The sequence below is a fragment of the Nothoprocta perdicaria genome, unplaced genomic scaffold (assembly GCF_003342845.1).
Source record: "Nothoprocta perdicaria isolate Ctin4 unplaced genomic scaffold, notPer1 scaffold_147, whole genome shotgun sequence".
Taxonomy (NCBI): domain Eukaryota; kingdom Metazoa; phylum Chordata; class Aves; order Tinamiformes; family Tinamidae; genus Nothoprocta; species Nothoprocta perdicaria.
In genome coordinates this window covers 392816-415638 of record NW_020454616.1, presented here as the reverse complement: position 1 = coordinate 415638, position 22823 = coordinate 392816, and the positions used below count along the sequence as shown (strand labels likewise).

The 22823-nt window shown below is 40.0% G+C and overlaps 1 protein-coding gene across 1 annotated transcript in view; it reads left to right on the top strand.

The window, feature by feature from the left end:
* The window catches only part of ANKS6 (ankyrin repeat and sterile alpha motif domain containing 6), a 34063-nt gene that overhangs the window by 234 nt on the left and 11006 nt on the right, over window positions 1-22823 (top strand). Inside the window, 11 exon segments of the mRNA XM_026034556.1 lie at window positions 1-112; window positions 3573-4072; window positions 6773-6817; window positions 10893-11097; window positions 11960-12066; window positions 13542-13690; window positions 17119-17329; window positions 17879-17928; window positions 18566-18769; window positions 21646-21811; window positions 22489-22658. The exon segment at window positions 1-112 is cut by the window's left edge and continues 121 nt beyond it. Of these exon segments, the coding sequence (XP_025890341.1) occupies window positions 1-112; window positions 3573-4072; window positions 6773-6817; window positions 10893-11097; window positions 11960-12066; window positions 13542-13690; window positions 17119-17329; window positions 17879-17928; window positions 18566-18769; window positions 21646-21811; window positions 22489-22658 (1919 nt within the window).

Genomic DNA, 22823 nt, shown 5'->3' with positions numbered 1-22823 from the left:
AGTTCGCCGCGGCCGGCGGCCACGAGCAGCTCGTGCGCTTCCTGCTGCGGAAAGGCGCCTCGGTGCAGAGCCGCAACCACTATGGCTGGAGCCCGCTCATGCAGGCCGCCAGGTAGGGCCGGCTCCGGCGCCGCGGCTTAGCGCGGGCGGCCTCCCCATCCGCCGCCGCGGGGCAGGCCCCGCCCGCCCGGCTCCGCGGCCGCGAGTTCGCGCCCGCCCTCCCCCGCGCTGCTCCGCGGCGGGTCCCCGGCATGCGGGACGGGAAGCGGGGAGGTCCCGGGGGGAGGCCGGGGAAGCGGCCGCCGCCTCGAGCGGCCGCGCGGGGCTCGCGACCCGAGCGCCACGTCGTCCGGCCCGGCCACCGTGTCCGTGCGCTGCTGCGGTAGGGCCTTGGTGTGGAGGGTCCGGGCGGCCGCCCGCGTGCTGAGCGCACGGTGGCTCCGACTGGAGAAGGGGTGTCACGTGGGAGCTTACCTGAGTTTCATATATATATATATATATATATATATATAGGTAGGCAGATAGAAAAAAACATACATACATATATAAAAACATAAAAACTGAGGGTTAACTTTTTTGGGGGGTGGGGCAATTGGCTTGTTGGGTAGCATTTAAAGACGTACTTAAAGATGTAGTTGCATTTTGTAAATTCATGACTAAAATGAGTGAAGAATCGCTCCTTTCTGAGGCTTCGAGCGTAACTCGACCATGAAAACATTACTTTTTTTCTTTTTTCATTTTTCCTCACTATTTGGAAATAAAGTACATATATGGCCTTTTTTTATGTACTTGTTCAGAAATCTCTGCTTTAAAGCATAAAGAAATAAATGGAAATGCTTCATTTCTTTGATTTTTCTTTGTTTTCCTTAATGTCTCTTTGAGAGTATATGGAAAATCGTTTTTTTTTTACAACTTTAACAACAAAACTGGTTGTTCTTCATCATCTATCACAAATTTTGTTATTACTCCCTACTGAGTTAAGTAGGTTCTAGTATTGCTAATGCTTGTATTTGTGCTTGTCTTTACCTAGGTGGATACCCTGTGGATTATTATGGGTATTTGGGTATTTTGCAAAATAGGAGAACACTGTTTTCCTGTAATAATTGAATGCTTGAGTGAGGTGTTTTTTTTTTTTTTTTTTTTTTTTTTTTTTTTTTTTTTTTTTTTCATAAGATTGAAATACTTGGAAGAAAAAAGTTTGTTTGAAAGTCAACATTCTCCGTTTAATTAAAGCCCGTAGAAAGTTCCCAAAGAATGAGTCACACAGCTAGTTTTCCAGTAAGAACAAGGAAGACAAGGTTCAGCAATTTTGTTATTTTCTTGAGCCTTAAAAAAAATAGGCGGGGGGGAATGGTGCATGTTACAGAAACTTTTTTCCTGATGAAAGTCTTGCACTCTTTCTCAAAAAGCAATAAACGTAAATCACCATAACACTCTGTATGTTTTAAAGAAATGAAGAAAATACAGTATTTTCAAACATTGGTGCCAAGTAACTGAGGAGCTACTGTGATAATAGACCTGAGGACTAGAATGTCCCTGGAATGTTCTTTTTGCAACTGTGTATTTTTTGGAAGAGAGAAAAGGAAAATAGCCTTTTGTATGCTGTTAGTGGTTAGTAGCTTTATGTAGCAATTTCTCCATTTGTTTCAGTGCAGTATAGAAAAGCTGCTTTCTGGATCCAAATTTGATTTGTATTAAATACTGTACAAACATGTAGTAATGCATGCACTGGGAAGCACAAAATGTATCTTATGTATGTGTTACATTTTAAAAAAATGTGGAATATCTCCTCAGTCGAGGAGAAGGTGAAGGGTTTTCCATTTTCTAGCTGGTTGGGTGCGTGGCATGCATAGCTAGTTGGAGCCTCCTGGCAAATTACCAGAGCCTCCAGTAGTTAATTGGTATAGAGGCCTTCCTTTTACTACTGGAAAGGACGGGATGGCACTAATATGAAAGACTGTCAAGCCATTTCATGAAGTAGTTTTTTGTTTGTTTGTTTTTAAATATTGGTCAAAGTTTTTATTCCAGTCATTCGGTTGTCACCACAGTACTTAGGATCTCAGAAAATTACCATATGCAAGCGAGCTGACTTCAATTCCTGACTGTGACATGGGCTTAGTAAGTGAGAATGAAGGATTTATGGAATTATACTTTTGGTATCCACCTGCAGTTAAAAATGAGCCTAGCACATTGCTCCATTGGCTGGGACATTCTCTTGAATACAATGGGCATAGTCACCTCTCAGGAAGGCACAGGTATCAACAATTGATCTCACCTCTCCAGGGACAGTGGCCACTGTTACATGTAGTGGTGCATAAATGATCTCGTGGCGTGTTTCAGTCCTATTCATAACCAGGTTTTCCATGTTAAGTGTATGTCAGCTTCCTCACAACACTGTCCCTCACAGCATCCTCCTGGGCAAGCTCCGAAGGTGTGGGATAGATGAGTGGACGGGGAGGTGGATTAGGAATTGGCTCGATGGCAGGGTGCAGAGAGTGGTTGTCAATGGTGCGGAGTCCAGCTGGAGGCCTGTACTTAGTGGTGTCCCCCAGGGATCAGTTCTCGGTCCGGTCCTGTTCAACTTATTCATTAACGACCTGGATGAAGGGCTGGAGTGCTCCCTCAGCAAGTTTGCCGACGATACCAAACTGGGTGGAGTAGCTGATAGCCCTGAGGGCTGTGCTGCCATCCAGAGGGACCTGGACAGACTGGAGGACTGGGCGGCCAGAAACCTCATGAGGTTCAACAAGGGCAAGTGCAAGGTCCTGCACTTGGGGAGGAATAACCCTGGACACCAGTACAGATTAGGGGTGGACCTGCTGGAGAGCAGCCCCGCAGAGAGGGACCTGGGTGTCATGGTGGACGACAAGTTGACCATGAGGCAGCAGTGTGCCCTGGTGGCCAAGAAGGCCAACGGGATCCTGGGGTGCATTAAGAAAAGCGTCTCCAGCAGGTCGAGGGAAGTGATCATCCCCCTCTACTCAGCCCTGGTGAGGCCACATCTGGAGTACTGCGTCCAGTTCTGGGCTCCCCAGTACAAGAGGGATGTGGAGCTGCTGGAGAGAGTCCAGCACAGGGCTACCAGGATGATCAGGGGCCTGGAACATCTACCATATGAACAAAGGCTGAGAGAGCTGGGTCTGTTCAGCCTGGAGAAGAGGAGGCTGAGGGGGGACCTGATCAGCGTGTATAAATACCTCAAGGGAGGCAGTGAGGAGGAGGGGGGCGGCCTCTTTTCAGTGGTGGACAGGGATAGGACTAGAGGAAATGGCTTCAAACTGAAGCATCGGAAGTTCCACAGGAACTTAAGGAAGCATTTCTTCACTGTGAGGGTGACAAAGCACTGGAACAGGCTGCCCAGAGAGGTTGTGGAGTCTCCTTCTTTGGAGATCTTTAAAACCCGCTTGGATGCAGCCCTGTGCCACGTGCTCTAGGTGACCCTGCGTGAGCAGGGGGGTTGGACTCGATGACCTCTGAGGTCCCTTCCAACCTTCGGCATTCTATGATTCCTTTAAGAAGCTTCTGCTGCCTCAGGAGTTTATTGTCTTCCTTTCTTTCCTCTGTCCATCAAGGTTTGGACATCTAAGCGTGGCTCACATCCTGCTGGAGAATGGTGCCGACCTCAACGCGCAGAACAAGTTAGGAGCCAGCGTGCTCACGATGGCCTCCAGAGGTGGCCACGTCAGCATGGTGAAGCTGCTGCTGGAGTCTGGGGCCTTTGTGGACAGCTACGACCATTTTAGGATGGGCTTGCTGAACAGCAGCAGAGAAGACCTGCCAGATATCACCCCGCTGATGGCAGCTGCCCAGCATGGACACGAGGCCGTGGTCCATCTGTTACTAGACTGGGGAGCTAACTGTAATTACACTGTGAAGACCATGGGCTGGAGTCCTTTAATGCTGGCGGCTGTTAGTGGGAAGGTGAGCCTGGCACAGCAGCTCATGGAGAAAGGGGCCAATGCTGATCACCTGAATGTACTACATAAAACACCTTTTGAGATCTCTGTTGGTTTCAACCACAAAGACATGAAGGACTACCTGGAATCTCTAACAACGATCAGGCCCCAGGCAGGTATGGAGCAGTAAGTTTATTTTGCTGTTTTGTTTTACTTTCCTGAAGTCTTGATTCAATATTTACAAGTTGAAGGAGTCTTTTTTTTTTTAATGAGCATTATATTCTTTGAAACATGTCACTAGACTGCTTTGATATAGGAAATGTTAGTGTAGAAACCCCTGTCTTGAGTGGGGCAAGCATACTCAACTTCAGAGGTTTATTCCAGATTAACATCAGAATTCATGTTCTGCAGCGAAAATACCTTGAAACACAAAATTGCATACATTTTAAAGGTTTTCTTTTAACTTTTTTACTATCTTTTCAGTGGGTGAAGTAATAAGCAAGTTCATACACTGGTAGTTTTCTGCATGTAATTTTTATTAAAGAGAAATCTCAAATACTGGTATCTGGTTATGTCATTATGAAATGCTAATAAGTTTACTCTCTTAGATATTCTTTGTGGATGAATGTGCAAAGATGAATAAACATTTAGAGTGGATGTCTTGTCTTTTCCAAACTAACTTTAGTTTTTCTGTTATATATATATATATATGTATATTTTATATATATATATATGTTTTATGCTAATGCCCCTTTATCATGGATTAGCTTCTTTTTTTTTTCTCTACAAAATTTTGGAACTAACAGAAAGGTGTTAAATTTGCTTCTGAAGTGATTCCGTTTAGTTTGAACATTGCTTTGGACATTTGAGCATCAATAAGTGTTTTGAAGTTTGAGACCTTATTCTACATTTGGATGTTTGGGGATAGCTTTCAAGATATTTGTGCTTTATAATGTAGACAGATGTTGGGAGGTGGGTTTGGGAAGAGGGTTTGGAAAAGCTGGCATCTAGATTTTCACTCATTGTAGTACTCACTTTAAATCCTAAGGATGTGTTTAGTCCTAAAAGGAACTTCTTCCATGTACCACAACTTGGCCCTAGTAGCAGAAGGTCTGCAGGGAAAGTTAGTCCACTCCCAGCAACCTGCTACTTTGCCTAAATAGGCTTATTTAAAGTTAAGGTAATTATCTCTCTATTGCTGTGCAGCGTGGACATAGCCACACTCCAATACAGCCATGGCTCTCTTGCTTAAAACTTCTGAAATTTTCTTTAAATTTAGTGTCATTATTAAAGTATAAAGGAAGATTGACCTGTAAGAAACAAGGACAGAAATGTGGTGTTTCTTTCTGCTTCAAAGAAGATTTTAACTTAGTCACATGTTGACTTACAGGCTGAGTTGAAACTTGGACTCTCATATGCCCAAGCTACCAGGCAGAACGGGTTAACTGCAGTCATGGGGCTATGACCAGCCTCTGACCATAAATAGGTGTTAGTTACAGTGCAGGGAAAGTCTTTCATAACCATTCATTCCAGCTCTGCTGAGGATGTTTTTGCCACCTCTGCTGGAGGGTAGAGAGCATCAGCAAAAGAGTAGTAATTAATTGGATCAGGAAGGGGTAACAAAAACAAACAAAAAATCCAGGTATTTCCACTGTAATGTTTGACCATATTGTTTTGTGAACACTGGAGTATATTCTAAGGAGAAAAAAATCGTTTTTTCACTCAAATATACGTCAGCAGAAAAAGAACTTCTGATCCATTGGTAAAGATAGAAAGAATTGCATCCGAAACAAAAATGAGTTTCATCTTGGGGTTTTTATCAGAAACAAAACTTTGAACTGCCTGATAAAGTTCTCTTGTTCCCTGCACACTGTCCTTGTTCTTGCTTCAGTTTGTGCAGCCTGCATAACCCTCTCTTCCAGCACCTCATCATTTTTCAGGCTTGCCAACAATTGCAAATGACTTCCTTTGAAGTCAAACTATGAACAATAACCTTTTTCTTTTTTTTCTAATGTATCATAAAAACAGCAAATACAGACTGAGATCTCTCTACATCTCCTGTTTTCCTTAAAATATTTATATCCTGTTGGTTCTGTAGTGTCACTGATAATTTGGGAAATGGAGAAAGATGTATTTTTCTAATTTCGGTCAGAAAAAGAAGGAGCAAAATAACTCACTATTTTTTTTTTTTCCTCATCATACATTGTGCCAGCAGTCTCAAAGCGTTTAAAAAGACTAGTAAGAAGTGAGATCCTCTACTCAAAATATTTCGGCTATATAATAGTTATGCTTCTTACTTCAGCTCCCAGTTCTTCATTCTCAAAGTATACATGTTGGTGCATAAGTAGAAAATAATCTGGATGGTAAAATTAACAGTATTTTTGTGAATTTCAGAAATCAATCTGGTACTACTCAAGAGGGGAAAAAAAGAACATCTTTTAGAATTCCTTTTGAGTCACTTTTCAAAGTCCTTTATTTCAAGTCCTTTACTTGCTCAGTGTTTACAGCTGTACAGAAGATTGCACCATCCCACAGACCTTAATGGGTCTGTTTAACTGATATTTTAGTCTCTCAGACTTGAAACCTAGAAGTTTCCAAATACCATTTCCAGATACAGAATAGACATTGAAAAGAAGATATCTTTACTATAGTATATTTTTTAACCTTCGCTCTGCACAGAAAACCATTCAGGTGAACCTCTTCTCCCAAAGGTTCTATAATGCAAAGTCTGAGTGCTTTCTTTCTGATTTCATATGTCCAAACAATGTTATAGTAATTATCTGTAGAGTTTGTTTGCATTTTTTACTTTACACACTTTACTAGAAAACTTTGGTTTTGTAGTGTTGTTGTTGTTGTAACTATTTATATCTTTTCAGATAAAGAAAAGAGGCAACCTGACGTCTTTCATGCTTTGAAATTGGGTAAGTACTGACAGGAGTTTTCCATGTCTAGTTATTGCAATTGTGGGGCACGCTTAAATGAGCTCTAATGGGGAAATGAGACAATGTGTTCTGTTTTTCATCTTTCTCTTTTTTCTTTTTTTTATTCTCCTTATTTTTCTTTTAATTAAAAAAAAATAATGATTTCTATAGTCTAGGTTTAAAATTCATTGTTCTGTCTGTCACGCAAAAACAATGTGTCCTTGGGAAACAGGAAGAGCCAGTTCATCCCCTTGGTTTCAATTTGATTCAGATACTACTGGGTTACAGTCAGCAAAAAGCTTCCTGGTACCTCTCTTCCTGAATCTCCTAGTATAGGAAAAAGTGTTTAGATGATGGATTTGGCCTGAGTCTTGCCGCCTGATGGCCTAGGATTGGGAAACAGGGCTATTCTCTTCCTGTTCAAGTATCACAGGTTTGAACTGCGCTGTTTGTAGCCTCTCTAATAGGTTAGAGAGGCTCCTTGTTCTTGAATCGTGTCTAATTCTTGCTCTTATGTGTGTTCCTTATATGTATTCTGCAGTGTATTATAAATCCCACAGCCTTCTGTCCTAGTTGTATAGAGAGAAGAGAGAGAATTATATAGAGAGTTGTATAGGGAGTTGTCAGGAGAATTGAGCCATTCAGTTCAGTTCTGTTTAATGTTTTTTTCAAGAATGGAAAGATACTGTTCTCATATGAGAATAAGTCTTATGCACAATGAACTTGTCTGAGAGGTGTCCTGAGAGACCTGTGAGACTCTCACAAAGGGTATCTGTGTGCTTGTGTCCCTGTCAAGTCAGTTTGCCATTACTTGGGGCCGTTTCTTCACTCTGATGGTGAAGAAACATTTGCAATATAGGTCCTGAAGCATGTTCCTTGGGCACCCTAGTGCACTTCGCAAATTTACCCTCCTGGGCCTCTTAGGTCCTGCTCAGAACTTGCTGAGTTTTTGTAGAACCGCCTTCATGTGCTTCTCTGCAACATGCTCCAGAATAGTGTGGGTACCAGGGGACTTATTTTCAAGTGAGCCAGGGATGAATGCACAACACTGGCTCTGGTTTCTAATCTGAGCTAAAATGTTCTTGTATTGTTGCAATCTTGAGTGCAATACAAGATCTGCAGCATCTACTGAACTAGTCAGTACTCACTCATAAAGCCTGAGGAGTTAGACAGTGAAGACAGATGGAAAACACCATGGGAATTCGGTATGCAAACTGTAACTAGTAAGTCCAAAGGGACCTGGACAGACTTTGTATGGGAATGTTTTAGCAGTCTGCTTTAGTCTACTACCAAAACCAGGAACGTTGTGCAGAGCATGTAGCACAGAGTCAGTTCAGGTCCAGAAGTATTACTGGCCTGGTCTATGTGTTGAGTAAAAGGTACTGTATTTCATTTGCATTTACACAGACTCTGAATGTGTTAAAGTCTCGGTGTAGTGCTTTCTGTAACTGCATCACAGAAAATCTGATCACTTGTTGCTGAACGCTGGATTTACACCTGACTGGGATGTATGTATGTCAAGCTTGTCCACTCATCTACTGCAATACAATCACGAAACCTCTGGTGTGGTTCATCCCCTCTCTTTCAACAAGGAATTGCAACTAGAAGGAGACTCTCCTCTGTTACTGATGGATTTTAGATATTTTTTATTGTACTTGAGAAATGTTGTGAAGGAAAATATCATTGTTTCTTGACATCTATCCAAATAGTTCTGTTATTATCATTTCATTCAAGTTGAAAAGTTAGAGATATATTTTCAAATAGTCATACGTGGCCTTGGCATTCGCATCGGATCCTGTGTGGCATGATGGCTGAGAAGTTTCTGTTTAGTTAATCACAGAATGACTGAGGTTGGAAGGGACCTTTGAAGATCATCTCGTTCAACCCCCCTGGTCAAGCAGGGTCACCTACAGCAAACTGTCCAGGACTGTGTGATAGTTGAATATGTACATAACGTAGGAATTGTAGATTGTGGAGTCCTCTTCCCTGTGGACATTCAACCTCTGTGGACAAATCTGTTGTAGTGCTCTGTTGCTGTCAGAGTGAAGATGTCTACTTTACTTTTATTTTGAGAGATGTCGAGTAAAGATGTTTAGAAAGAACTTCATGTGTTTCAGTTTGTGCCCAGTGTCTCTCATCCTGTTACTGGGCACTGCTGAGAAGATCTGGCCCCATCCGATTGGTGGTCCTCCCTTCAGGTACCTGTATGCATTGATAAGATTCCACTTCAGTCTTCTCCTCTCTGGGTTGAACAGCCCCAGCTTCTGCAGCCTTTCAAGTTCATTAGCAGCATTAATCAGCTTCAGTTCACCACCTCAGAAACTGACTTTTCAAGCTGCCAGAACTGGAAAATGGCTTACATGATAATGAGGAAGAAAGAGATAATAGGTAACAGGAATGAGAGTTTCTCATACGCATTAGTTCTTTAAACTTGAGCTACCAAAACTTCTTTCTCAAGTTAGTTACAATTCTAGGCAGTTCAGCTGCCTTTATCATACTGTGTGATTTAGAGCCTGAGATTTTAAGATGAGATTTTAAGATTTTAACTCCTACTGGATAGGAGTTTTAGGGGAGCCAGAGGAATACTGGTCACTAAATGCCTTTTGGTTCTTCTGACATTCTTGGCTACAGCTCACAATCTTATTTAAAAAAATATTGCTGGGTTAAGAAGTGTCCAGGCCAGAGTTCAGCATCTTCTCTGGAGCCCTCAGCAGGCTCCAAACTGTAGGCTCCAACACTTGGTTTAAAAAAGTGTGTGATACATCTTGGTTTCAAAAAGACTATCTGCTATCTTTTCTGAATTGGGGCACAAAATCATTTCTGTTCTTCTGTATGTTTCCTATTTCAAGAGATAAAATAGTGCCAGTGGATGTTAGCGCTCACCCGACTGAATACATTGAAGTGTCTGCAGAGAGTGTCTGGGATTCTGGTGTCTTTCCAACAAAAATATTTGTGCCTGTGCTCGAGTTAAAGGCATCCTCTGTTCATAAAAGGATTTTGTATTTGAAGATATTTTAAAGGTGACAATACTTCAATTTGCATAATAGTTGATAATCTACTTCTGCCCCTTTTCCTGCAACCGTGCATATTTGGCTGCAAAATCTTCTCTCTCTCTCTCTCTCTTTCTCTCTCTCTCTCTCTCTCTTTCAGTCATCTAAAAAGTAAAGGAAGATAGAGTGGTACTTAGAAGCGTAAGCATAAACTCTGCTTAAAATGACTGCATCAGAAATTTTTAAAAAGCCTTTTTTCTTTCTCATTCAAATTTAGGAAAAAACAGTTCTGCTTTAAAGGTGTTATAGTTTATGCTATTTTTCACAGACTAGATAAGGATTCAGTGACTGCTCACCTGTTGTGTGGTAATTTACTTTTGAGCAAGAAGCAAGGCTGTTAAATTGCAGAGAAGGATATTTAGTTTAAATTTTGAAGGAAGAATTAAAAACCCTTTCTGAATATAAGAAAGTTAAGCTCTGGAATAGATTGCCTGGGAGGCTGTGAAATTTGTGTCAGCAGACGTTTTTAGAACAGTGAATCCCGTTTGTCCAGGGCATATTGACAAAGTGTCTGTGAGACACTTGTCTTGCTCTTCCTTCTTTGGAACAAGGAGTGGTCTCAATTACCTTACCAAGTGTCTTTTTTTTCCCCTGTTTTCTTTGATTCTAGAGCTTGTTTTGTTTTGTTTGTGATTTCAGTGAAAATGAGGCTGAAATGCCATGATTTGTCCTTAGCAGGGTAAGAGTACTCAACAGTTTTCTTTGTACAACTCTGTGTTTTATGACAATTTTATAGAAACACCCTTTACTGATATCGTTACAAGGGTCATACAGCCTTTATGCTTAGTGGGTTTTTTTTGGAAAATGATTCTTTAAGGGGATTGTAGCATGGGTATAGGTACAGGGGGGAAAAAAAAGGGGAGAAAATTCTAAAAAGTCATGAATGTGAAACAATAGAGTAATGTATGCTTTACTTTTTCTGTTTTAACTCTATGGATGAGCAATTAATGTCAGTAAGTGAAAATAGCTATTAATTCGGTGGCTAAGCAATTATCTCTTACCTATGTTTTATTACTATTTTGTAGGAAACTTTCAGCTGCTTAAAGAGATTCTTGAAGAAGACCCAAGTCAGGTCAATATTACTAATGGTGATGGTGCGTCACCACTAATGATTGCTGCAGTAACTGGACAGCTGCCCCTTGTCCAGCTCCTTGTTGAGAAAAATGCAGATATTGACAAACAGGACAATGTCCATGGCTGGACAGCACTAATGCAGGCAACGTACCATGGGTAAGTCGTGTGTTTTCTTGAGGTCTAGCAGTAAAGAAGTTTCAGTCTTCGTTCTACAGCTAGGTAGAAAAATCTTTTCGGATGTTGGTTCAGGAAGTAAGTTCAAGTTCAGGAAGTAAGTTCAAGTTCCTATAGGAACTTGAGGAATTGTGCGCTTCAATTCTATAAAATTCTATAGTGCTGTTAGATTTTAAAGGACAGATCACAGAGTCACAGAATCACAGAATGGTTGAGGTTGGAAGGGACCTCGAGAGATCATCTGGTCCAACCCCCTGCTCCAGCAGAGACACCCAGAGCACGGGGCACAGGGCTGCATCCAGGCGGGTTTGGAAGATCTCCAGAGAAGGAGACTCCACAGCCTCCCTGGGCAGCCTGTGCCAGGGCTCTGTCACCGTGAACACCATTTTGGTTTTAATAAATGTATAGTGTGCCTGGATACTTACACTTTGCCCTGGAAGTGCTGAAAGCCTCATCTGCCAAGTAGGTACCAGGAATTTTTGTGAAGATTTTAGCTTTCAGTCTTGGCCTATTTTAGTGTTTTGTAAAACAATGTCACGTCCTATCAGGACGATCAGTCTACATCAAGTTGTGGAACTTCAGTCACCTTTTCAGGTGCTGGCCTTTCCAGTCTTCCAACCATTCTTATGAGTTCAGGCTTCTATAGCCTTCAGTTTTCATCGTCTTTTCTGAGAACTGTCCTGCCTGACTTACTCTTTCACTGAGGCTACTGAGAAGGTTTTATAAATGAACAATGGCAGTTCTAACGCAGGAGCAATGTATGGAAGGGTGGGAATAAAATATCACGCTTTTTTTTGCCCCTAATCTATCTTTTTTTTTTTTTTTCCCCTCTTCTCCTTGGAAGAAACACAGAAGTTGTGAAGTATTTGTTAAATCAAGGAGCTGGTGTCAATCTCCGTACAAAAAATGGATACACGGCTTTTGACCTGATAATGCTGCTGAATGATCCAGGTATATTTTGTCAAAGAGCACTAAGAAAATCTCAACAAAACGATGGAAAAACATTTCTTCCAATCTAGAAAATCCATTATAGTTCCTAGGAGTATCTTCTAAGGGTGGTGAAATATTGAAAGTGATGTTTATTGAGTTAATTGTGTAGATAAAAAGATGCATTTGTGCGTTAGTCGATTTTGTGCACTTCTGGGTTATTGCTCAAAAATACACTGTCTGTGGCACTAGACCCAGTTTGATGGCATTTGGATGTGGTGGCCCTGGCCAATGACACAGAACTGGGAGAGTGCCCAGTTATGGGGCTAGAAATTTCATTTTAGTAGATGGTAATAGAGGGACAGGACAGAGTATAGTTTGATGGAAAGCAAACTCCTGGATGAAGCTCCTACTAGGCACAGAAAGGCTGAGAACAAATCAGGTTTCAAGGTTGCAAACTGTTTTCTATGGGAGGTGCTTTAGGAAGAAAAAAGCAACAGACTTCAGGTTGGCTTTGTTGAAATACATTCAGATTTTGTTGTAATCTGTTTAGACTATATAACTTGGCACTTTCTTATTAAACTTGTCTATTACCTAAATTCCTCTTTCTGAAGACAAAACTCTCTTATTTCTGATGGAATAAAGGTTTATTTTCACCATATTTACTGATGGTGTTAGTTGACAGTAGATACCTTGTCTTTATCAACAGCAAAGCACTAGTAGTATGAAATTTTAGAGACTAAGGATGATGCATGTTTTTCTTATAGCTAACTTATTTGTAGGACAGACTAATTAGATTATTGCCTGTTCAACAGAGGAAATATGTTGCCTGTTCTTCTGCCAGTCTTTTTCTCTCTGACTTCTGTACAAAATAGAGTTTTACAGAATAATTTTTGCTTTCCTATCTTCATCTCTTATTCTTTCTTCCTCTTTTTTTTTTTTCCTACACCCTTTTCCTTATTATGTCTCTTCAACCACTTCATTGTCCAGGCTGAACATGCCCTTTCTCTTTGGGATTTAATTTCAAGCTTCTTTTTTTGCAACCTATACATGAAGAAGAAATAGCCATTTTTCTCTGCTCTCTTCTGAGTCAGGTGAGAAAAGGATGCATCCCCTTTTGCCTTGTACCAAGGTGTGAGTGGAAACACTGCATCTTACACTGCTGGTTGTGACTGGGTAGCATGATCACTGAGAAACACCATGAGAGGGATGGGGAGTAAGTCTGCAGTGGCTGTGTGAGGAAGAGGGATGGGCAGCACATGCTGAGCAAACAAGGTTTTGGGGACTAACCTACTACTGAGTTTGGCAGTTGTGTTAGAATGTTATTCTGAAAATGATTTCAGGAAAGTTTGGGACCTTGACATCAGAGTTTTACATGGGTTGTCTGATATATTGTGTTACATTCATAGGGAAAACGTTAGCATATCAGTCATGGCTTGCTACATTTTGAGGGACTTTGAGCAATATAGATCAAAAGGTGTTAATTTGTTTTCTTTCAGACACAGAACTTGTACGGTTATTAGCATCAGCCTGCATGCAAGTAAGCAAAGACAAGAGTAAGCCCAACTGCAGATCATCTTTGCCTTATTCCAGAAGCAGGCATTGCTTAAATGTTCCTATGTTGCCTGATGACAAAGGAGGATTAAAGGTAAATATATTTATTCTTTTTGAGGAATTTTGATAAATAGCCGTTGTATGATTTCCTGTAATATATAAAGCAGAGAGGGTCATTGCAAAGAAGTGCTTTGGCTCTAACACACAACTATTTCTCTTCCCCAGGAGTCTGCATCAGAATATTTCAGTGCCTAGTTATATGTTTTATAATGAAGTAGTAGAAGTTATGGTGTTTTAAGTCAGAAATTGAATTTCCATTATGATCTTAATTTTAATTCTCCCTTTCTGCAGCTTTAGTAGACTCTTCCTAAACTCATGGTTGAGAATTTGTTTGTTTTGTTTTCTTCATTTTCTTTGAAATTGGGATTCAACAAAGGGTCATATTGCAACTCTTGTAATAATGTGCAGCAAGGACTGACTTTGGGTTCACATAGGATTTTCTTACAAGGTCAATGCAAGTTGCCCTGACCACAGGTTCCATTGAATCATAGAAATGTAAGGACAATAGGGAACCTGAGAGGCTCATGTGCCCTTGTTAAGTGACAGCTTGTTTGACAGCTGTTTTACCAGTTATTCCCTTCTCTATATTTGCATACTTAATACACTTCATTTCTTCTTTCCCCAACTCATCCTGATCCCTCCTGAATAATGGAAATTTCACTGTCATTTTCCGTTATCGCTCAGAGATACTTGGAGCAACCCAAATGGATGCCTCCCAGAAGTTCAGAGGAATTTATTCTCTGTTTCATTGTTCCTGTTGATGAATATTGCCGAACTCTCATTTCAATCTGCTAAATATATGCTTCCAACTTGACAGTGAATTGCTTATATTTTATCTCTTGTGTTTGGGTGATGATACTTGCCCTACACTTAATTTGGACTGTTGGTCCCTTATTTGTTCAGTATGTTTCATGTGAAATAGTGATAAAGCTTTAATAAAGTCAAGATATGTCACAGCTTGTGCTCTATCAAAAAAAAAAAAAGATTGATTTCATGCATTTTTTTCTTGACAAATCCATGTCAACTATTTCTTTAATTTTCGAAACTTCCTCCATCCTTTTGCCATTTCTTGGGAGATGATTTCTTGGAGATATTGTTTCAGAAGCTGTTTTCACTGCAGTTAGTCTGGAATAAATTTAATCAGTCTTTTTTTATTGTTGTTTTAATTTATGTAGCTAATTTAAGTATTTGTAGTGTGTTGTTTACATATTAATATGTTTCTGACTTCCTGCTGTTAATGGTACTTATACTAAAATACCTAGCCACAAATTTTCTTGTTATGAAGTTTTTTTTTAAAGACTACATCAGCCTTTTGCATGTTTGTATGGGATCATTTTTTGCCATTAAGCAATAGCCTTGTTAATTCATTAATTTTTCTTTTATTTCCCGCTTATGCTTAGTATAGGCACTTATTCCTTTACCAATTGATTATGTAGTGAATGACCATTTTCTTTATTTTTTATTCCTGTAACTTCACCTAAGAACTCCTCAGAACTCCTCCTGGTTTGTTTCTCTGCATTTTCTGAACTTAACAAAAACAAAGTAGTGCCTTCTCCATATGCATAAACTCTTTTATTTCCTCTTTTCTTCCTTCTTGTTCTTCTGCAGCAAATCTTACTCTTCATATAGGTATTACGGAAGTGTGAATTGCCACGTTCCTTTTTCTTGGCAGGGAGGGGAAGTGGATGTGGAGTGGCAGGGTGGCGAAAGGGGGCTCATTTGAAAGCAGATATTTCCAGTTCTTTTGTTTACTCCTAATATTCATGAAACTATTTAAGTTATTTCTCCAGTGGCAATGCCATTTTTCTTGGTACCACTCAGTACCACTATATTTCACTCTTTTCACAGATGAGACTTTTACCCACCAGTGCGTTTTTTGTTACACAGTGGCTACAAGCAAATGACATATGAGTAGTCTCTCTTGTAAGCTCATTGTGTTCCATATAATAATTATTATTTTTTTAAAATAATCCCAGGAGTCGGAGAACTCTCTGCTTCTAATGCTCAATGCAGATTTAACCTCTTGTTAATGGTAATGATGAATTGATTTACATGGGCTGAGGGAACTGAGTTTCTATTAGTATGACAGCTGGAAAGACATGTATTTATAAGCAGTTGAAACAAATACCAAGGAAGGAGAAAAATATGTATGACAAAAAAGAATAGCAAAGGATAAAGAGTAAACTGGAAAAGTGCATATCTAGATTATGTAATCTTGCAAAAGTACCTAGGGGAAGTATCATCTTTTAAAAATGATTTAATATTTTAAATGTCTGGGGGGTGTGGGGGGGAAGCTATATAATGTTTTCCCCTTCTACTTAGCTCTGAGGAGAGAATGTAAAGGGGTTGGGACTAAACTCTCCTCAGTGATGGCCAGCAACAGAACAAGGAATAATGGATATAAATTGAAACACAGGAAGTTTCACCTGCATATGAGGAAGAACTTCTTTACCATGAGGGTAACAGAGCCCTGACTGCTTAGGGAGACTGTGGAGTCTCCTTCTCTGGAGATCTTCCAAACCCACCTGGATGAGACCCTGTGCCACATGCTCTAGGTGTCCCTACTGCATGATCTATAGAGGTCCTTTGATAGGTCCCTGAACCACTCTGTGATTCTGTGATATTGACTGCATCAGTCAACTTAATTTAGGCTTCTAAAGGAGGTTTCTAAAGTTTGGAGAAATGTACCAGGAAAGTAATAGAGGATTTCTCTTGAAGTATCTCTCTGCTCCTCTTCTTGCTGCTGCTGTTGCTGTTTCAAATAAAGTAGGAAGTATTGTAGAAAGCTGGTCCCCTCCTGTGACAATATCCTTAGGTGCTGTGTTTTTATGGATAAATACTGTATTCTTAATATTTGTGTCATTTTGGCAAATCATATTTCTTCAACTTGCACTTGCTCAATCTATATTCTTTTGCGTGAATAGAGTGGGCAGGATATAAGTCATCTGTCTGTCAGGATGTATATATTGTGAATAGACAGGAATACTGACTGCTGTCTTGCCACTGCTTTTTTTAAACCTATGGAGAGGCTTTCACATAGAGCAGAACTTTTATGCATGCCTTAGAATAGCTAGAAAATATGCATCCTAGTTCCTTGGTGTCAGCGACTGTAAGAATGAATGATGAAATTGGTCATTTATTAGAACACTGAATAGTTGTCATGTAGCTGTAAAATGTTTCTATTCAAATTACCCTAATAAATTCATTTATCATCTAAATTCATCATACTTTGTCTTTCCAGATTGTGTGGAAAAATATTCTAAGCCATTTGTCTAGTGAAAAATAAAGAGGTTAATGTTGCCCAAATTGTGATGAAGAGTTTTGTTGATGATTGTAAAGCACTTGAACCACTGCTTTTGTAGTTTATCTCTAAAACTCTTTGACAGATTAAGTGAAGATTACTTAACTCTGCATTTTCTTTTCATTAAGTTAGAACTAAATTCTTTTATCTTGTCAATCTAGTCTTGGTGGAGCAGGATGTCCAATCGCTTCCGCAAGCTGAAGCTGACTCAGACACTGCGTCATGGATTTTCTTCCAATCAGTTTGTGTCTTTTGCTGATGAACCTGAATCTTCGTTAAATGACACCATTAAAGTGGTTTCACAGAGTGACATGGACACCTCCGGGAGCCCTGATGCTGCTATAGCTCAGATCACAAATAACAAACCTAGTGGTAAAGCCAGAATTGTGTTATGGGAAGTGCTCTCTTATGTTAATATGATACAATTTCTAATGTACTTATTTACTATCAGTTTATTATGGGGTATATGTGGTTTGTTATTAAAAGATACATTATATATATATGGTTACAATTAATATGTGTGTATTTATAGTAGAATATCACATTCGTATCATGCCGTGTACAGCGTCATTTAAATAGGAAAATACTATGTCACAATATTACTGCTTTTAGCAAGCACCACTGAATTGACATAGATTAATTAATTTAGGTAATGAAAACCCAATCTGTGTATTAAGAGGAGATCAGAAAACCCCAAATCATAAAGCACATGCACTACAATTGTAGGGTTCTCCAAGCAAAACCGCATTAGTTTGTGGTGCAAAATAAGAGTGATTCTGTGACTTCAGTATGTAAACAATGTTGGTGGAAAATTTGGCTCTATGTACTTGCTCAGAGTAAAACCAAGACAGTTGAAAGAGTAAAATATCCTTGAGAACAAGAAGTAGGAGCAATAAATAATCATTTTTTCTGTTTTTTCAGGTGTAAGCACTATAAAAGGAGGAAAGGATGATGTATTATTGACAACCATGGTGAGTTGCAAAGTTCTTGATATGTTCAACCCAACTGAGGTTACACATCTCCATCAATTTTTACCTTCCTACAATGGACCAATAAAAAGAGAGGTGTCATTTACTGATAGTCAGGGTACAGGAAGTGACAAGCTGTGACATGTTTGTTCTTAGACTAGAAAATACTAAAAATACTACAAATAATATGGAATGGTGGTTGTTGATAAATACTGACTTTTCTTCAGAAAGAGGAGTCCATACCTTTATACGATCAACAATGGATTTATAAAATTGATTGAACTTCTTTTGATTGGGTGTAAGAACTCAACATTAGAACTCAGCAAAGAATCCACATTTTTTTTCCCCCTCTGGAGAATGCACAGAGCAGGATCAGGTAGTGTTCCTAGGTGTCCTATCTGGGAATTTGGAGGACTACCTGACCAGATGTCCTGTGCACCACTTCTTTGTAACTGGGTTGTTAAAAATGAGCCTGAAACAGGATTCAGTCCACTACTACTATTTAGTTTAAAAATGTACTTACTTCACATTTTTCTTACTGTTAGTACTATGTGCCTTTGTTCTGATTTTAAATATGCATTATTAGCTCCCAATAATCTTTCTAAAATGCGTCTCTTTTTTCTTTTCTTTTTGTTCTCAGTTAAGAAGTAGTGCTCCATTTACTAGGCTGCCCAGTGATAAGCTGAAAGCAGTCATTCCGCCTTTCTTACCACCTTCAAATTTTGAGCTTTGGAGCTCTGACAGAACACAAATCAACAGAGATGGCAAAGCTGAACAGATGAGAACTGCCTGGCCACAGAGAGCAATCAGGCATGATTTTAACAGCAGTGGAAATTCTGATATAGTAAGTAAATGGAATATATAAGAAAATATTGTGTAGCAGTATGTCTAGAGCATGCTAGCTAATAAGCCATGCCAGTTTTGTACATCATCCTTCTATGTCATCTTCTCTCTGTTCTTTTAATGATGAGAACACTATAAAGTTCTGATTAGAAATAATTTTAAATCCCATGTCTCATTAGTGGCTTGCTTCTAAGAAGAATACATTTTTCTCTAGAAAGAAAGTAAATGGAGCAAAAGTTTGCAAGTTTTTTTTTTTTTTTTTTTTTTTTTTTTTTTAATTTGCTATTCCACTTGGACACACACAAGTATATGAGGCCAGATGGGATCCACCTGAGGGATCTGCAGGAGCTGGCAGAAGTGCTTGCCAAGCTGTTCTCTATCTATTAGCAGTCCTGGTCAACCAGGGAAGTCTCAGATGACTGGAGACTTGCAAATGTCATGCCCATGTATGAGAAGAGTTAAATGGAGGATCTGTGGAACTGCAGGCCTGTCAGCCTGACTTTGGATTTGGGGAAAGTTATGGAGCAGATGAGGACGATCACAGAGGATGTGCACAACAACCAGGGGATCAGCCCCAGCCAATATGGGTTCATGAAAGGCAGGTCCTGCTTGACCAACCTGATCTTCTTCTCTGACCAGATGACCCCCCTGCTACTGGATGAGGGAAAGGCTGTGGATATGGTCTACTCAGACTTTAGTAAGGCCTTTTACACAGTCTCCCACCACATGCTCCAGGAGAAGCTGGCAGCTCATGGCTTAGGCGGGTATGCTCTGTGCTGAGTGAAAAACTGTCTGAATGGCCAGGCCTGGAGAATGGTTGTGAATGGAGTTAAATGCAGCTGGCAGCTGCTCATGAGCAGTGTTCCCTAGGGGTCACTTTTGGGGCAACTCCTCTTTAATATCTTTATGGATGATCTGTTTGAGGAGATTGAGTGAACCCTCAGCAGATTTGCAGATGACACTGAGGTGGGAGGAAGAACTGATCTGCTTGAGGGTAGGAAGGCTCTACAGAGGCATCTGGACAGCCTGGATTGATGGGCTGAGATTCAACAAGGCCAAGTGCAGCAGCCTGTGCCTCAGCCACAACAAGCCCGTGCAATGTTACAGTCTGAGGACACTGAGGACAGAGTGACCGGAGAGCTGTGTGGCAGAAAAGGATCTGGGGGTGTTGATTTACAAATGTCTGAACATGACCCAGCGGTGTGCCCAGGTGGCTAAGAAGGCCAACAGCCTCCTGACTTGTGTCAGAAATAGTGTGGCCAGCAGGACTAGGGAAATTGTTGTGCCCCTGTACTCAGTGCTGGTGAGGCCACACCTCAAATACTGTGTTGAGTTTTGGGCCCCTCACTGCAAGAAAGACATTGAGACACTGGAGCAAGTCATAAGAAGCGCAACAAAAATGGTGAAGGGTCTGGAGAACAGATCTTATGAGGAACAGCTGAGGGAACTGGGGTTTTTCACTATGGAGAAGAGGAGGCTAAGGGGAGATCTTATTGCTCTCTACAACTATGTGAAAGGAGGTTGTAGTGGGGTGGGGGGGGTCAATCTCTTGTCCAGAATAGGACAGGACAAGAGGAAACGGCCTCAAGTTGTGCCAGAGGAGATTCAGGTTAGACAGTTGGAAGAATTTCTACATGGAAAGAGTGGTGAGGCTGTCCAGTGAAGTGGTGGTGTCCCCATCCCTGGCAATGTTGAAGAAATGTGTAGATGATGCGCTTAGGGACATGGTTTAGCAGGTAGATGATAGTGGTAGATTTACAATTTGAACTCAATGATCTTGAAAGTCTTTTCCAACCGTTATGATTCTATGATTCTAAGGTTAAAGAAGAGTTTATTTTACTAGTCTAGAGCTGCATTTCATGTAAGTTCTATAAATGGTACAATAAAGACCTTCAGGATTTTTTCCTATCTTTCTATTTGAAGTGAAGATTGAAAAATAGATATTGTTAGAGGGGAAGAGGTGAAATGAGGTTCTGTATTGGAAGGAAATTGGTAGATCAGAAGAAGGTAAATACTGGTTCACCATTCTAAATATGATAGTTTTAGTAAGATTAGTAGAAAGCTGGCACCAGCACACAAAGTGAAAGTTGAGTCAAGTAGAGGAGGACTAGCTACAGATCCTTTTTTGGAGAAAGGAGGCTTTTGATCAAGGAAAGGGAAAGAAACCTGCTAAGATAGGGTTTGAAAAAAAATTTGGGTAAAAGGATAAGAAACTGTATAGGTAAAGCACGTTGTTGGCAGAAGTTAATGGTATAAAACCCAAAAGATTTCAAATGGAACTTTGGATGCATTTGGTGGTTTGCCTAGCACTTAGCTACATCATTACAGCTCAGTTATCTCCCTGCATTTTCCTGTTTTGCTCAGGGCTATATAAACTGAAGAATATTGAAAATGTGACAGAGGAGGGAAAGTTTGTTCATGTCACTAGCTGCAGTTCAGTTAGTAAAACAGATGATTATGATAGCTGAGAAGCAGGTGGTACTGTGTTGGTAAGATGTGAGAAAACCATGATTCTGTATGAAGGATCGTGCTTTTTATGTGTGTTTTTTCTTTTTTTGCAAAGCTCATAATATTTTATATTTCACGTCTTGGGGATATCACATTCTTATTTTGTATTGGGCAGAGGAGGCAATTTGTGTTGCTGCTGCAGTGTCATTGCTTTTCTTGATTGATTTTTTTTTTTAATTTTTGGTATACTTATGTATATTCAATATTTTGTATATAGTTGTATAATATAAATGCATGCAAAATAAAATTATATGACCTTTTTGTTCTTCGGAAGAACTGAATTTATAGTACATAAAATAGTGTTGGAAGTGTGATCTTTCTTTTGATTAAATAATGAAGGTGAACAGTATTTTCCTCTTTACTTGTCAGGCATCTGTTAGCAAAGGTACTAGACCAGTCAAATTGCCAACATTTGCAAGAAGACCTGCATCTCCTTCAAATTCTAGCAACTTCAATCATTCTCCTCATTCTTCTGGTGGATCCAATAACATTGCAGGAATTAACAGACACGGAGGAGAACTGCATAACAGATCAGGTACTATGCAATTTTTATTTCTAGTATAGGAGTTACGAGTCAATTTCAAGAAAAATTAATGCTCATGATTAAAGCAGAGTGTATTAAACTCTCTGAGGACTCCTACTGCTGTGTAAGACTTTAGGTGAAGCTTCCATCAACTTTCTTGGGACATTATTGGACTTGTGGATACACATAAACATTTAACACATAGATAAGGAAATAAAGGCAACAAAAGCCTTGGTTATGGATGCCATGTAGGTTAACCTCTGTCTCAGAGTCCTCATTAATTTTATTGTGTCCATCAACAGTGGCTCAGGTGTATGCTGATGTTCATTGCAACATAAGTTTTGTGGAGTTTAGTCTGTCTTTTCTTTCTATTTATTTTTCTTTCATGTTCTATGTCAATTAAAAACAAAGCTGCACGCATTGCATATGCCAACTGTAAAGAACTTCTGGTGAAGCAATTTGTGAAACTTGGCTTCCAAGAATGTGGAAGCCAACTGCATACATGTGTACCTAGCTAACTTTGGCTCCTCTTATCTCTGTCACCTCTCATAAAAGCTGATGAGCAGCTCTAAACCTTCTAATTCTAATTCATGCAGTTAGTTTTAAGTAGGGGGTGAATGGTGGAGACAGATGAATTGAGATTTAATGCTTTTTTTTAATGATGGTTTGCTTGACTTTTTGTTTCTTAGGTGGTAGTGCAGATAATGTTTTGTCTCAAATCGCAGCCCAAAGAAGAAAAGCAGCAGGCTTGCCTGAACAGAGACCCAGCCAACATCAAAGTCCAGTCCAGCTGACCCCTTCATCTACCCTGTCCGATTTGCAGGGTACTCAGGTTGTTGGCAATGGGCATGTTGTAAAGGTACAGATTAATGTAATTTTTTTCTGCTTTGAAAATGGCTAATCTTCATCGTGCCTCAGTCATGGATGACAGGCTAATACAACTGCATGATATTGCACAGCTTAAAATGAGTGAATTCTTGTTATGGTAATGGAAAATCTCAGTTCCACAGACCTTACTTTTAAT